The 17,475-nt window shown below is 40.8% G+C and overlaps 1 protein-coding gene across 3 annotated transcripts in view; it reads right to left on the bottom strand.

Moving 5' to 3' along the window:
* Positions 1-12,317, bottom strand: part of CCDC158 (coiled-coil domain containing 158) — a 61,813-nt gene extending 49,496 nt beyond the window's left edge. For all 3 annotated transcript variants that reach the window (XM_087935767.1, XM_087935766.1, XM_087935765.1), the window contains exons 1-5: positions 12,088-12,317; positions 5,734-5,770; positions 4,419-4,534; positions 1,819-2,069; positions 962-1,071 (exon numbers count right to left, since the gene is read on the bottom strand). In XM_087935767.1, the coding sequence (XP_087791893.1) occupies positions 962-1,071; positions 1,819-2,069; positions 4,419-4,534; positions 5,734-5,759 (503 nt within the window). In that variant the 5' untranslated portion in view covers positions 5,760-5,770; positions 12,088-12,317. The remainder of the gene's footprint in view (positions 1-961; positions 1,072-1,818; positions 2,070-4,418; positions 4,535-5,733; positions 5,771-12,087) is intronic.
* Positions 12,318-17,475: the final 5,158 nt, after the last annotated feature.

Consider the following 17,475-nt stretch of genomic DNA (forward strand, 5'->3'; position numbering starts at 1 on the left):
TTCCCTTCCCTTCCCTTCCCTTCCCTTCCCTTCCATCTCATCCCATCCCATCCCATCCCATCCTATCCCATTCCATATCTTCTGTTCTATTCTATTCTATTCTATTCTATTCTATTCTATTCTATTCTATTCTATTCTATTCTATTCTATTCCATTCCATTCCATTCCATTCCATTCCACAAGGATAAGGAGAAGCCCTGCCATTGCTATTGTATTTATTGCTCCCTGTCTGGGAAGATGAGTATCAAGACTGATTCGAACCTTCGCCTACATTCTGCTTCGCTTGCAGCTTGACAAAGGTGGGGGTTGATTCGAATGCAAGGGTGGGGGGGAATGGCCTCCGAGCATCATTGGTTCCTGGGAGACATTGATCCCCCCCTCAAGGACAACCCGAGTAGCTGTCCCAGGATGTGGCCAGCCAGTTCCCATAACCAAATGAACTGAAGAGATTGGTGGACATAATGGACTATGGGGAAAGGGAAAGGGAGAATGAATTATGCTTGCTTTTGCGTGGGAAATCCAGAGCTGGTTTTGCTTCTTCTGTGCCAATGTGGTTTATTCAGTAAAATAATGTCCCAGGAGTTTCTTTTTCTGAATTCCCCAACTGGACAGTGAATTAGAAAGAAAGACTCAACTGGCTTTGAAATTGTTTCCTACTGAAATCATTTTGGAGCCAACTCAGAAAAAGTAATCACCAAGAAAGATTGACCTGGGAATGGTGACTCTGATCGGTTTAGGCCAGGGGTCCCAAACACAATTTACCTGGGGGTCGCTGGAGGCAGAGTCTGGGTGAGGCTGGGCCGCATAATATTATACTTTATATTATACTTTATATTTATATTATACACTAATATTATACTTTCATATCATGGTGGGGGCCACAGGATATCGTCCTGAGGGCCGCAATTGGCCCACGGGCCGCGAGAATGAGACCTCTGGATTAGGCTATGAGGAGACTGACCTTAATTCACTAAGGGATTCTTTATCTCTCATCGCGTTTTCCAGACTCGTCTGCAGCTCAATAATTGATTGCCGTAAAGCGAATTTCTGTTGCTCGTGTTGTTCTGTATTCTACAGGAGATGAAATAAGATAATTAAATAAATGCTGGGAGAAAGGGACAGAGGAAACCGCAGAGAGAGAGAGAAGCAGGAGAGAGATTTTTCTGGAACAAAAGCAACGGAGAGAAAGTATTCCTTAGGAAACTAATTGACTTGGAGCTTTCCTGCTACAGGTAGTCCTTGACTTGCAACCATTTGTTTAGTGACTGAAGTTACAACGGCACTGAAATAAGTGACATGACCTGTTGGACCTGACACCACTTAAATCTCTAATTAGAAACGATCCTTGACTCCATTTGTTGAGAAAGATACAATCATGTGCAGAGATCATGTGCATTGCAATATTGCAAAGCCAAAACTGAGAATCACGCACCAAAATCCCTGAACAGGTTGTTAAGTGAATCTAGCTTCCCCAATGATTTTGCTTGTCAGAAGGTTGCAAAAGGAGATTTATATGAATCCGGGACACCGCAAATGTCATAAATACTTATCTGTTGCCAACCGTCTGAATTTTGATCACATGACCTTGAGGATGTTGCCATGGCCGTAAGTGTGAAAACAGGTCGTAAGTGCCATGCTTTTGAGTGCCACCTTAATTTTGAATGGTCACTAAATGAATGGTGGTAAGCTGAATATTAACTGTGCAGGGAATTGTACAGAGTTGCCCCGAAAAGAGCTAAATGAGCAGCCTTTCATAAATTTAATAAACAAATAAAGTTTAAAAAATAAAATAAAATTCAGGACAAACTTGATACTTACATCGCTTAGTTTCTTCTGCAAGTCTCTCACTTGCTGTCCATATTCTTCCAGGATGTTCTCCACCTGGTCTTTCCCAGAAAAGCTAACTGATTTTTTCGGGCTCCTGATCTCCGAGTCATATTTGGAAGAAACTGTCTTCGGAGGACTACTACTGTGTGAACTAGGAATAGCGTAGGAGGTGGCATCCAGGACTGTACTGTGGTGCTTGTTTAAACTGGATGATGATTTTGGGCTGGTCATCACGGGAACCCCTAAAACACACAGATGGACCAAGAATTAGACAGTAACTGAAGAAAACACAGAATGATATAATGGTGGGAGAAATGGTCATCTCTATCAAATTCATATTAACTATTTTTATATTTTCTCTTTTTTATATTATTCGGTACACCACTCAGAGTCTGTTCTGACCTCAGCCTTCCCCAACAGCACGAAGCTGAGTCCTCGTCCCAATAAACCCCTTTTATTTGATTTATAATGAATTTCCTCTCCAACAAAGTCCTGGCCAACAGTCTTTCACAATAGTTCCCAATTACAGACCTTTAATCAGGCATGGAGAGTTGACAGGCCGGTATCTTTCAGATGCCGCAATACTTGGGAAGCATGCCGGAATGAATTAATTGTCTCCTGCAAAGTCCCATTCCCCTTTCGCTCCTCTTTTATTCCTTATGGGAGGGGCCATTCACCATCCACCTGTTGTGGTTAGCTGGCTGCAGGTGCAAACGGCTGAGGAGAGCGAGGACTCAGATGAGGGGCCAGGACCATTAGGGAGTGGACTGCTGCCTTCAGAGATTGTGGGGGCTGGCAGCAGTGGTGAGGAGGTTCCCGAGGAGCCTGTACCAAGTACGCCTGCATGCAGGGTTGCTCATAGAAAAGAGCAGTTACAACAGCATGGGCGACTCGGGAGTAAGGCTGCATGGTAATGGCCTCTCCTTCAAGAAGATAAAAGCCAGCTGTGAAACGAACGTTCTTTGCAGAAGGCAAAGACGTTTTGAAACTCCAGCCTCGTGGATATTCCAGTATCCTGAGTTTGTATTTGAAGATTCTTATTTTGCACATTATTTCTTGTCTGTTATCTTTTGGCAAGTCTCCCACAGTTTTGCAAGGCTTGTGCTTATCACAGCTAATTATTTTGTAAAAGCATTATAAGGTTTCTGTTCTCTTTGGATTGTGTTTGATTTGTTGGAAAATGGCGTCACCTGTGCCTTTACTCCCAAGTCAGCCTTTGTTCCTCAGCTGTTCCCTTCTTCTGGCAACTCTGTGCATGCGCACACTGGGAACAGGCTCCAGCTGTTCTTCTGCCTTACTAATGTCCAACTTTGAAGCCAGCTGATAACTGTCAGATGGCCCTGGCCCCATCTCTGCCTCCAATGCAGAGCACTCATCAGAGCTTTCCCCAGACTCCAGGACTGGCTCATGTTCCTCCCAAACCTCCTCACTGTCCGAATCTGCAGCCAGTTCCGCTGGGTGCTGTCAGGCCACAACAGTGTCGCTCCAACAGTCAGATAGGCTGCATATAAATTTAATGAAGAAATGAAAAATAAAAGTGATTGCTTATGTCTCTAATCAGCAGTCACAACCATGACACCTGATAAGATAGGGGATAACTGCAGGGGTGGGATTCAAATTTTTTAACAACCGGTTCTGTGGGCGTGGCTTAGTTGGTGGGCATGGCTTGATAGTCATATTGGCTGGGCGTGGCCAACTCAATATCACTCACATCGAGGCATGCATCTCCTTCCCTGGCCTCTCATGACTGTGGGGATGCTGCAACAGTTGTGAGTGTGAAAAATAGTCATAAGTCACTTCTTTCAGTGCCATTGTAACTTTGAATGGTCACTCCACACAAGCAAAGTACCAGCAAAGGAGGGGGAAAAAACTCAAGAGAAGTTCCTGAGACAGGAAGTCCAGTCCTGCCAAGAATGTGATAAGGGTTAACAGAGAGGCAGTTTCTGTAAGCAACACCAGAATGTTTCCTTCCTACCTTCCTTACAGGATTAGGCCAGTAATTTCTCCTAACAACCGGTTCTCCGAACTGCTTAGAATGTTAACAACCGGTTCTAGTCAATAGGTGCGAACCGGTAGAATCCCACCCCTGGATAACTGCTCATAACAGCTTCCTTACATTCATGTGCGCATACACACACACAATGTTAAGGTTTTTGCCTTTTTGCCAAAATGAGGAATTAACACTTCTCAGTGAGATTCTCAGAACCGTAACCCATAGCAACTAATAAAGCAGCATAAAACTGCATTGTTCAGTAACATTGTTCCATTAAAGTAATTTATAGGGAGTCCTTGTTTAGGGACCACCATTGGAAATGGTCACCAAGTAGGAAATTACTTGACCACAATTGTGTTTTCCTTTTCCTCCCTCTTCTGCTTTTGAGAATGCTGCCGGACTGCTCAGCAAAATACCAAAACTTACTTAGCAGCCCAGTATATACTGTATGTATGCAAATAAAATAATGTTTGTACTTTCAAAATGATTTGGTTGCTTTAGGTGAGCCAGGTTTAGGCCTCGGCGATCTGAAAATGTTTTCTGTCCATCTGCAGAAAAAAGGCCAGCTATAATTTGCGTACGTGCTAATTAAACATACCTGTGGCAAGGAAAGGAGAAGACTTTCCTTCCCGACGTCCAGTGGATTCTGAAGAGAACTTGGTGGCTTCTTCCTGGAGTTTCAAGGTTTCTTGTGATTTTTTCTTCAATGCTTCCCTGTGCAATTCAGTGGTAAATCGTAAATGGAATCTGTGCTGGATTCTAACACTATGCATTCTTCAGAATAGATTGAAAGGAGCTACTTTGGACTCCTACTAGCATGATACTTCTTTATGGTAGAATGAGGACCCAGATTTTGGGGGCAAGAGGCTACTCTGTAAACTGCTTAGAGAGGGCTGTAAAGCACTGTGAAGTGGTATATAAGTCTACTAGCTAGGTACCTGTGCTTCGCTATGAAACTATGTGATTGGGCTTAGTTTTTTGGGAGGAAAATAAGGAGAATTTTTTTTTGCCTCTGGCTACCAGTATCCATCGGTATTCATCTGACTAGCGTCCTGTCAGTGTGTGAGAGAGTTGAGGGTTGTTTGGAAACTGAAACATGGAAACTAAAACAGTATTTGTTGTGTGAGCAAGGAGAGAGCAAGGAGCCTGGGTGTGGCTTAGCTCAACTGTCCTGTACTAAAGTTGCTTGGTGCTGTGAAATTAAAACTGAAACTGCTTTCTTCTGCTTGTGTTTTGCATTTGGAGCAGATTTCTTTTCAAGTGGGGAGGTGGAGTAGAACTCCTTAGCATCAGATCCTTTCTTAGTGAGCGCCTAGAAGCCAAGAGGAACATACATGCCAAATTTCAAGTTTGTAGGCTTTACGGTTCTGGAGATTTTGTGATGATGCATGAGTGGTATTTCACTTTTATATATATAAAAGATTATTACTCCTTATTAAAGCAACTGTGTTTTTTTTCCAGAACGTCTGCATAAGACTAGGAAAAAGAATCGTGACTGTTTTGTGTTAAAAGACACAGCTGCTTTAATGGTTTGACTTATTGAAGCAACTACATCCTTTTTTAAACACATAGAAGTTTAAGAATGAATGAGGCAGCTGCTTTAATGAGCAGCAGAGAGGTGCTATGTTCATGCAAATTCCAATTCTGAATGAATCCTTCTGAATAGTTTTCAAAATAGGTACCGCCCTACTATATTGTTAACACATTTCTTAAATGTAAAGTGAAAGTGAAAAGCACCAATGCCTTTCAAATTTAAAGATGTCCAGAGGTTTCTTATTATTCAGAGAAATGCTAACACTCAGAGAAAATATTTTATTATTATGATATCCCACCTATAATGGTAAAATGTTGAACAAAACGTTAATTGCAAATCATAATTGAAAGATCTGTAATAGTGTAAAAGCAGGTACTACCTTAGCTCATTAATATTCTTACTCATTCTTGTAAAACCTGCAAAAAAAACAATTATTTTATTGCAACACTATAAATCAGGTTCATAAATGTTTTGACAAATCATGTCACTAAAAAGACATTACGCGATTTATATTAGATTGTTGCTGAGAGATGGCTATAAAGTACTATAAGCAGTATATAAGTCTAAGTGCTACAGCTATTAACAAATATTTTGCTTAGCAACATAAATTTTGGGCTCAATTGTGGTCATAAGTTGAGGATTACTTGTATGGGAAAATAGACAAGAGCTTCCCAGACCTATCCTCCAGGATCTAAGATCTGACACAGAAATTTAACTTGACTTAATTATAATAGATTTTTTTCATTCCTGCTGGGGTGCAAATGGAAGTATACACAGATTTTTAAAAACAGGTCTGCTCACTGAAAACTAGCATCTTGCACAAAAGCAAAGCTAGAACAATATTTTTCAACTTTGGCAACTTTAAAGTTGTGTGGATTTCAACTCCCGTGATCAACATTCAGACACTTAGCAACTGACTCTTATTGATGACGGTTGCAATGTCCCTGGGTCCTGGGTCGCATGATTCCCTTTGGCAACCCTCGGACAAGCATAGTCCATGGGGAAACTGGATTCACTTAACAACGGTGTTACTCATTTAACAGCTGCAGGGATTCACTTAACAAATGTGGCAAGAAAAGTCGTAAAATTGGGCAAAACTCAACAAATTTCTTGCTTCGCAAGCTAAATTTTGGGCTCAGTTGTGGTTCATAAATTGAGGACTGCCTGTGTAACACACATACACACAGCAAATTGCAAATATTCAGAACGACTACAACCCTGTTGCCTCAGTGCAGCCATGGCTGTTTAACAGAGGAAGGAGATGTAAATGGCTAAATAAGAACGGATCTCCAAATGCTATTTAATCAGCTCTTGATAGAATAGCAGAATCAAGTCCCTTATTTGTATTCATTGTAGTTAATGCAGTCATCCAAGTTAATTCAATGGAGCTGGTGACAGTCTAATACAGGGGAACAAATCAAATCATTTTGGGGATGGTAAGAACCTCATACATCTTCAGAGCTATCATCTGTGTAATTATATTATATTGTGCAGTACTTTAAGTATTCCAAGAACACACATTAAATAGCTAAGAGTTTCTGATGTGACTATATCCTGGAGCCTGGCTGGCTGCTTCAATCAAGAGCGATGGCTTATTATTATTATGTAAGGTAGGTAAATGTATAAAAGATTAGTCTTTTGTCTTCCCTTTCAATTTTGATGGGCTTGACCTGGCTTTTGATCTGCCCATAAAATTACTAGGAAGAAGGAAAAATAATGAAACCTGGGAGCTACAAATAGAAAAAATGGGCTTTGCAGTACAGATGTGTTAAGGAGATTGTGTTAGTATAATTCACTTCTCTTACGTTCAGTGGAGTTTGAATGTTTTGGAGGAGATTTGATTAAAAATAAGGCTGGTTTTGCAAAACTGGTGTCAAACCATAATGCATTCTTCATTCACTACAAGATGGGTGGTAAATAAATTAAATAAACTAACAAAATGCTTTCCTAAAAATGGACTTCACAATCTCAAAAACAATACACGCAAATAACATTCTCAAGAATCATATTTCTCTTACACCAGATTCCATAAAAAGTAAATGAAGGGGCTCCTAAATCATACAGGGAGAGAAAATGGTTATATTATATAATTAACATCTCTAAAGATTAGGATTTTTTGCCAGAACCTGCACAACTGCATAACTGTGAAAAGGTCTTCCAATTTACTTCAAACCAAGAACAGATCTGATTTTGATCTAAGGTTGTCTCCTAATATATTTAACACCCCTCACATCCCGGACATAAACTGTTTCAACTCCTATCCTCAAAATGATGCTATAGAGCACTGCACACACCAGAACAACTAGACACAAGGACAGTTCTTCCCAAATGCCATCACTCTGCTAAACAACTAATTCCCTCAACACTGTCCAACTATTTACAAAGTCTGCATTACTATTACTATTAATCTTCTCATCACTCCTTATTGCACATCCCTTCCCACTTGTGACTGTATGACTGTAAGTTTGTTGCTTGTATCATTATGATATATATTGACTGCTTCCTAGTATGATTTGATTGCTTATGGTACCCTATGACTATTAATAAGTGTTGTACCTGATGATTCTTGACTCTCGATGAATGTATCTTTTCTTTTATGTACATTGAGAGCTTTTGCACCAAGACAAATTTCTTGTGTGTCCAATCACACTTGGCCAATAAAGAATTCTATTCTATTCTATTCTATCTATTCTATTCTAAATATAAAGCCATTTGGTTCAATCATATCTTAAAAGATGCGCCTTAATTTTTCCAATTGCATAAACACACAGTAGTCCTCAACTTATAACCGTTTATTTAGTGGCCATTCGAAGTTACAACGGCACTGAAAAAAGGGAGCTATGATTATTATTCACACAACTATTGCAGCATCCCCATGGTCCTGTGATCAGAGAAATGAATCCCAAAGGACTACAGGTAAATCTCAGAAATATTGTGGGTTATTTATTTATTCATTAAATTTATTTGCCACCCATCTCATCCCAAGGCAGCTTACAACATTCAGGCCCAGATCATCAAAATAAAGCAAATATTGTAACAATGCAAATCACACAAAATATTGGGACTTCCCAATGCATATAAATACTATTTACCCTATGCTCTAATCAATTAGCAATAGCACTTAGACCTATAAACCCCTCCAGGGTGCTTTATAGCATTCTCTGAGCGGTTTACAACATCAGCATTTTGTCCACGACAGTCTGGCTCCTCATTTTACTGACCTCGGAAGGATGGAAGGCTGAGCCCCATCAGGATCAAACTGCTGACAGTGAGCAGAGTCAGCCTTCAATCCTGCATTCTAACCACTGCACCACCACGGCAATTAAGTGTGCTATAGGTAAAGGTTCTCCTCGCACATATGTGCTAGTTGTTACTTTCCCACCAAAGTGGTCCCTATTTTCCTACTTGCATTTTTTACATGTGTTCAAACTGCTAGGTTGGCAGAAGCTGGAGCAAGTAACGGGAGCTCACTCCGTTACGCGGCATCAGGGATTCGAACTGCCGAACTGCCGACCTTTCTGATCGACAAGCTCAGTGTCTTATCCACTGAGCCACCGTGTCCCCAAGTGTGCTATGGCACTTATGTCTAAAAAGACAATGTAAATGCCTTAATTAAATAACATGTAGTGCTAAAAAAGTGCTAACCATCATCTGAGTTTTCAACAAATTGCAATCTTTTTGCTGGCAGAGGGTCTCTGAAGCACAAGGAAGCAAAGCATGATAAAATGAGGTATGCCATCACTGGAAATTTACAAGAATTCCTTACACTCTTAAGCATCTCTGTGTTATAGCAGAACAATCATTAACCATTAAATTTTCAAGCAATCCTTTAATCATTAATACAGCAGCGTGCAATAGAAACACGAAGTTTGCCTTTTTTCCTAGCTTATGTTCATATATATATATATATATATATATATATATATATATATATAAATATTCACATCATTGCCTATCTTCAGCGACTGAGATGTTGTGCGTCAGTAAATGAATACAGGTAGTGCTTGACTTACAACAATTCATTTAGTGACTGTTCCAAGTTACAATGGCACTGAAAAAAAAATGACATGATCAATTTGCACACTTATGACCATTACCACACCCTCCTGGTCACGTGATCAAAATTCAGAAGCTTGGCAACTGACTCGTATTTATGACGGTGACAGTGACAGTGTCACAGAGTCACAGTCACTTAATAACTGTAGTGATTCACTTTACAACTGCGGCAAGAAAGGTCGTAAAATGGGGCAAATTCATTTAACCATGGACTCACTTAGCAGCAGAAATGTTTGGCTCCATTGTGGTCATTAAGTTGAGGACTACCTGTACACATGCCCTACTTATAAAAGCCAGGAGATAAGTAACAAGAAAGTGGTAGAGTTTTTTTGTTGTATTTGTAAGAGCCAGAATCTATGGGAGTGGAGGCTATAATAAATTTAAATAAATCATCAACAACAACAGTAGTTGAAAATGGTAACTGAAAGTGGCTGTGATTGGTTAAGGAGGAGAAAAATGATCCCAGGAGTTCATATCTAAGGAGATAGCAGAAATGGCTGAGTTTGTGACAAACTGGTTTGTTGTTATCTGGAAATATGAACAGGTTAGTCTACTCATTTGAGGGTAGTTTCTAATTTCAGAAAATCAGTTTTCAAGGCATCACCTATTAACAATGAATAGGTGTACTTGTGCTGAGGCTGAACTATCTTAATGTTTGGTGCTTGACAGAAGGCTGCAAACAATTCCAGATTCCCTTTTGTGTTTATTTATTTTATTTATTTATTAATTACACATTTTGTGTTCTCTCCTATAAGGTGACTCTGTGTGGCTATTGAACCTCACAATTTTAATCTCGTGGTATGCTTAGTTTTGTTCTACTCAATTCTCTAGCTTCGCACAACACAGTTAATCGTAAGTTAATCTCATAAACTGGGATTCAAACTTGGCTACACCAAAATGACATTGGCTTGTTTGTGAGTCTAAGCCTCTGAAACACTCATTTATATATAACAGGAGCTTAGAGCTTAGATAAGAGAACTAAGAGGAAATGAAACTTATTCTGATATTAAAAATATTCCTATTTGTGTGTTTTTCATCCATCAGTATGGTTATCCAATCTTTTGGCTAGCCTGAGCTGCACTGCCTTGCCTTGGGACTCACATAAAATATAGTTGATGTATATAAATAGCAAACTTCCATTGTTTCTTTGTTTTTCTTTTAAATGTGATCATATGGGGCCATACTACTAGCTATTCAGGGCCAAAGGTAGCCCATGGACCCTGAGTTGGAGCACCTGCTTTAGAAGGTCTTCATATCTAAAAATGAGAAGATGGAGCAATATGGTCTAGAATAGATTAAGGGATCAACTTAGGATCTAAGGATTCATCTAAGGATATAATTACACCTTATTTTTTCCTCTTTTCCCTAGATATATTTTCTCCTTGTACTCATCACGGTAATAAATATCAATTATTTTTTAACCGTACCATTGTGATATATGAATTTTGCTCGGTTTGTTATGCTCTACTAATTCAAATGTATTTGTTTATTTATAGAAAACCAAGGATCTCATACAAAATCCCGACTTACGGAGGGCGATCTGTCGGACTCCCTGGTCTCTCCCCCTTTCAAATCCCAGTTAGGAGCCCTTGCTAAGACGTCTGGGTGCCTGGAAAGCTTCACCCATCTGCTGGAGCAGTCTGCCAGGCCTGGATGGCACCCTGGGGTCCAACCCCCTTCAAAGGGCTCAATCGGTCTCTGATCCTGGGAGGCGGCTTGGACTACCCATGGCGTCCAGGTGAGGCTGGTTTGCCCCACCTTGAAAGCATCTCCCTTCAACACAGCCAGAGGTTTGGCAGCCTCGAAAGCACAAGGAAATGGGGGACGCTGGGGAGAGCCTGCTCCCCAAGGCCCAAGGTGTGTCCCACCTGCTGCAGGTTGCCCCGCCCCCTGGCAACTCACCTGAGAAGGACCAGTGGCCTAAGAAGTAGACTGGACAGATCAGCAGGGGCCTACGGAACCACAGTGGCCTCTGCTGTTGGGAGGTGGCACTGCAGGGGCTGGCTTGAGGGCTAAGAATAACATGGAGAAACTGTACAAAGATTGTTTCAACAACGGCATCTGCCAGAATGTGTTTTGATCCAGGAAACAGGGAAAAGCTGAGGAAAAGATTTTCCTCCCCGACGTATAAGTATAAGGGGGAAGGAATGGAAAGCCTAATTAGGCTTACAAGGTGTATTCGAGCCTAGCTCAATACAGCTAGTTCAGTGTTTCTCAACCCTGACAGCTTTAATTTAGTTATTTTAATGCATTTATCATTCAGTGCATCATTTACATGATAACTTCATCTGTTGATTCTATCCACATGCACTTGTGTATCAGGTTGTAAAGTGGCTGCTTATAGGTTGTGTAGGTTTTCAGTACATCCTAATCCCTATATACTTATCTGCTAAAATATTACAACTCTTTTTATTCTGTCCCTCCGAATCTCTCTGTCTAACAGGGAAATACCCCTCAAGCTTTAAATCTAAGCACAGCGTTCTCTCCTGTGAAATTCAGTGATGCCACAGCCCTCTTTCTGCCAAACTGGCTAAGAAAGAGTGTAGATTTTTCCACCATAAAATAATTGTGTGCAAAAAGTGCAGGGAGAGGTCATTCTGAATTAGAATCTGGGGGTTCCCTAAAGTTTGAACAAAGCCAGACATTGTGAAGCAAAAAACTGCAATGAGACACCTACCTCTGACGTGCCTCTTACGAAATTCTGTTTTGTTGTACTTTGCAAATATAAGTGCTTCTCGTGCCAGTTCTGGTGCGGAACTGGCTCATGCAATGACCTTGCTGTGTGCATCCAAGGAGAGAAGGAGACTTTGAGGGGTGCCCTGGGATTACTCTTCTTTATGCACATGGCACACAGGGAAGCACTGATCACCAAAGAGAGCTGCTGAGGTGCAAAACCGTGGGATCAGTAGCAGCCAGTGTCCTGCCTTTGTCTGGTGGGGTCACCTAGGCAACAGACTCCACCTCTGATAAGAGCTATGTGCTTGTGTGGGAAACACACTCAACAACTTCGGGTGTCCAGTTTCGCTAGCAAGGTGGGTCTGTTCAATTGCTGTAGAAAAAAGAACTGCCCTTGCTCTTTGTCACGCTTCATAAGCCATGCCACAAACCTTGTAGATCAGGGGTGTCTAACTTTGGCAGCTTTTAAGACCTGTGGACTTCAACTCCCAATTCCCCAGCTCTTTGAGACCTATGGACTTCAATTCCCAGAATTCCTCAGCTCTTTGAGACCTGTGGACTTCAATTCCCAGAATTCCTCAGCTCTTTGAGACCTGTGGACTTCAATTCCCAGAATTCCTCAGCTCTTTGAGACCTATGGACTTCAACTCCCAGAATTCCCCAGTTCTTTGAGACCTATGGACTTCAATTCCCAGAATTCCCCAGCTCTTTGAGACCTATGGACTTCAACTCCCAGAATTCCCCAGTTCTTTGAGACCTGTGGACTTCAACTCCCAGAATTCTCCAGTTCTTTGAGACCTGTGGACTTCAACTCCCAGAATTCCTCAGCTCTTTGAGACCTGTGGACTTCAACTCCCAGAATTCCCCAAATCTTTAAGGCCTGTGGACTTCAACTCCCAGAATTCCCCAGTTCTTTAAGACCTGTGGACTTAACTCCCAGAATTCCCCAGCTCTTTGAGACCAGTGGGCTTCAACTCCCAGAATTCCCTCAGCTCCAAATGTGAGAGCTGAAGTCCACAGAGGTTAAAACTGCCAAGGTTGGACACCTTGTTGTAGATGATCTTCCCCACTGGTGAGTCCACATCTAGAAGTTCATGAGAAAAAGGGGAAAAAAGTTTCACCCACATAACAGGATTGCCTGGGGAATCCCAGCTCAAAATACTGTAATACTGTATTCCTCGATAACTCATTAACCTTTTTTTCTAAAATAGGTACTCCTCAACTTACAATGGTTCATTTAGTGACCGTTTGAAGTTACAATGGCACTGAAAAAAGTGACTTATGACTGTTGCAGCATCCCCATGGTCAAATGACCAAAATCCAGATGCTTGGCAACTTTCATATTTATGACAGTTGCAGTGTCTCGGGGTTATGTAACTCCCTTTTCAACCTTCTGTCAAGCAAAGACAATGGGGAAGCCAGATTCATTTAAGGACCGCGTTATTAATGGAAGAACTGCTATGATTCACTTAAGAACTGTGACAAGAAGGTCATAAAGTGGCACAAAATTGAGTTAAAAACCATCTCACTGAGCAACAGAAATGTTGGGCTCAATCTGTGGTTGTAACTCAAGGAGTACCTATATAGTTTCTTTCTTATAAATTTGGGCAGCCAAAACTGGACCTAATATCACCAGATGAATTAAGATATAATGGAACTATTACTTTCCATAATATGGGGTAGGTTGTAGACTGAAATTGCATTTCCTTTTTCAGCAACCATCATGACTCATGACTCTTATATTTGGGTTGTGATCAGCTACAATTCTAAGATATTTTACAAGTGGAACATTACCAAAACAAAGCACCATTTATCCTGTAACTGTGTACTTGATCTCATTCTTCTTGTGAAGAATCTTATTTTTATTAAATTTTATTCCATTTATCTTGTAACTGTGCGTTTGATCTCTTTTTTGCTGGTGAAGAAACCTAATTTGTTTTTATTAAAGTTCATTCTGTTATTTTCTGCAAGTTGTCAGATTACTGTTGAATTTTTTATCCCTGTCTTTTAGAGCGTTGTTATTTTTATCCTGATAAAAGACCATGTAAAAGTTTAAGATGCTCCCCTCAGAAAATTCATCCTGGACAAAGCCTGTCTAGGACGCTGTGAAATGTCAACAATGACAACAGTTAATCCATCAATCCTCAGAAAATGAACAATAAGGAGAGAAAAAATAGATTGAGCTGAACCAAAGAGAAAAGGTGACAGAGCCAGGAAAAATCAGAAAGTAAGAAAAGCGCTGTTTGGGCATAACAAAAAAAGGTTTAAAATTTCCACCTATACACTCTCTCTCTCTCTCTCTCTCTCTCTCTCTCTCTCTCCCTCCCTCCCTCCCTCTTTTATGAAGCCCTTTATCGGTTCAAATGTCCCTTTTCCTGTCCATTCTTTCCTTGCTTTGATTGACATCTTCTAAGTATCTAATTGCTGGTACATATCTCTGTGTGAGAGTGGTTTATGTAAGACAAAAGTCAGTATATTGAGATATGATAATAATTTTATTAATAGGGTGCCTTATTTTACAAGGAATTTAATTTTAACTTGTAAGTCCTTCCTTCCTTCCTTCCTTCCTTCCTTCCTTCCTTCCTTCCTTCCTTCCTTCCTTCCTTCCTTCCTTCCTCCCTCCAGTCCTTCCTTCCTTCCTTCCTTCCTTCCTTCCTTCCTTCCTTCCTTCCTTCCTTCCTGGCTTCTGTGAGAGCTGTGTGTACACCAGTGGTGGGATTCAAAAATTTTTACTACCTGTTCTGGGGGCATGGCTTGGTGGGCGTGGCATGGGAAGGATACTGTAAAATCTCCAGTCAGAGGTGGCATTTGCTGGTTCTCTGAACCACTCAAAATTTCCACTACTGGTTCTCCAGAACTGGTCAGAACCTGCTGAATGCCACCTCTGGTGTACACCCATACACAAATATCACATATATCTTTTCAATGGCATCTTTTATCCTCACCAGGAGTAAGAAAACTCCCCAACCTGGCCTGGAAATTATTGTGGAAACTTCTTCTTACGCTTGCCATCTTCTTCCTGTTCTTTTAACTATTTATTGATCCTGAAGAAGACCTGTTGACTTTACTCTTTAGATTATGGATTTTTTAAATAGCAATCATCACTTTGTAGAAAAGAATTTTAAGTCATCCTGACATAATGAACCTCTGCTAACTGATCCAGCCCAAACTGGTAATCAGGTCAGAGAATAATGGACCCAGTGCATTCTAGATCTCTCAAACAGATATTATGGATTAAAACATTTCACAGAATCTGGTTTTCTGTTGACACCTAGAGGTTTTGTCTTTTAATTACATTCAAAGTCTGTGCTTAAAACATAGTTTTCCTCACCAGATCTAATAAATACTTACCTATCAGCAGACATATCATACAATATATTTTGATATCAGAATGAATTTGTCTTATTTTGAGTGCTGTTTTCATCTTCCATTTGTTCGTTTTCGTTGAAAATGTTGCATATTTGGTAGCTAGATTGGATTAGAAATTAGGTACCTGGAGTATTCCATTTGTAACTCTCTAATGCAGTTGAGAGTTCTTGGTATGTTTTCACTTTTGCATTTTGAAAAAGTTGATTCTGAAGAAGGTTGAAAAGACAGAGGTTGTTTATTTTTGATTTTGATGCAATAAGAAAATATTTTCACAATGTTCTACAAATGATAAGGTTGCCTTCTTTCCATGCAAGCATCCACCTATCATGGTATGAAGTCAGACAAACATAACATGAAGGTTTTAAGTTTATTCTATGTGTTGACCTACAGTTCTCTTAACTGAACCTGGGAATAACGGAATCTGTAGTCTCATACATTTAACAGAGTAAGGGAGTTGGAAGGGACCTTGTAGGTCATCTAGTCCAACCCCCTGCTCAAGCAGGAGACCTATGCCATTCCAGACAAGTGGCTATCCAATCTCTTCTTAAAAACTTCCATTGATGGAGCTGGGGGCAAGCCATTCCACTGGTTAATTGTTCTCACTGTCAGGAAATTTCTCCTTAGTTCTACGTTGCTTCTGTCCTTGATTAGTTTCCATTCATTGTTTCTTGCCTTGCCTTCTGGTGCTTTAGAAAATAGGTTGACCCCCGTCTTCTTTGCGGCAGCCCCTCAAGTACTGAAACCCTTCTGTCTTGTCATCTCTAGTGGACATCAAACTATATTGGAGGCCATCAGAGTTCTGAAGTTTGCAGAGTTTCATTTCCAGTACAGCAATTGTGTGGAAATGACCACTATCAACTTTATATTGCATGCACTTTTAATCAATTGTAGCTAGCAGCTTCTGGAATCCCTAACAAATCACTCCTCTCTCTCTCCCTCTCTCTCTCCCTCTCTCTCTTTGGCTGTTGCTGCCTCTCTGCTCTGAACACTCTCCTTCAACAACAGAAGGCTTGAGAACAGAGGCAGCCGAGTGGGAAAAGCTGAAAAGAGCTAAGCTATCTCCTTCACATTTTGCAAGGGATTAATTTCACCTGCCTTTCCTGTTTTCCTGGCACAGTCTCATTCCCCCTGTATAAATTCAACTGGGGGAGTCATTCGACATCCAAGCTCTACAGAGCAAGTGGAAAAGAAAAGAAAAGAAAGAAGGAAAGAAGGAAGGGAAGGAAGAAAAAGAAAAAGAAAGAAGGAAAAGAAAAAAAGAGAAAAGAAAAGAAAGCCTGGGCTTTGCTCTCCTCCCACCCTCCTTTTCTGTCCCCGCTACTTCTGACAAGCCACAAAACAGTGAAGCTAGCAGAAAAGCCTGTTGAAGAACCGGAGAAGATGCTTTCATTCTTCAGAGGCAATGAACTGAGGAAAAAACAGCCATTGTAATGGTAAATTGCCGAGGGACTGGGAGAAAGGGCCAATCATCAATCAAAGCCGAAGCACTAGGAGCTCATTTAAAAAGTTTGCTCCCCAACAGATTGAAATGTCTCGCTTTCTCTCTATCTTCTTGCTCCTTTTCTTTCTTTCTTTTGCTTTCTTCCTGGTCCTGACGCTGTGAAGAAGGCCCAGGTTGGGCAATGTTCACGGAAAGAGATTTTTCAGAGAGAAAGATTTTGCAGAGGGAGGAGAAACGTGTCGAGTTGAAAACATCTCATGAAGTTGGACTGGTTCGGCTAAGATGCTCGAATGTTCTAAAGAATTCTCTGTCTAGCACCGTGGACTTCTTGTAGCCACCAGGAAAATGGACTTGTCCTTCTTGGTGATCCTTGCAGCCTACGATCTGGCAGAGAGGGACATAATTCATCACGAATGTGGAGGTTTTTCATCTTCAATGCTCTCGTTCCCAGACTCTTCAGGTTACTGAGGGTGTGTTCAGAAGGCCCCTGGAAAGACAAAGTTATGAGGCTCATGATGTTGGACAATGTAAACAGAAAGGTCATTTCTTCTTCAGAAGCTAACTCAACCCATAAAGGGA

This window comes from Pseudonaja textilis, chromosome 6 (genome assembly GCF_049901715.1).
Source record: "Pseudonaja textilis isolate UNSWEBS1 chromosome 6, rPseTex1.2, whole genome shotgun sequence".
In the NCBI taxonomy this organism is placed as follows: Eukaryota; Metazoa; Chordata; class Lepidosauria; order Squamata; family Elapidae; genus Pseudonaja; species Pseudonaja textilis.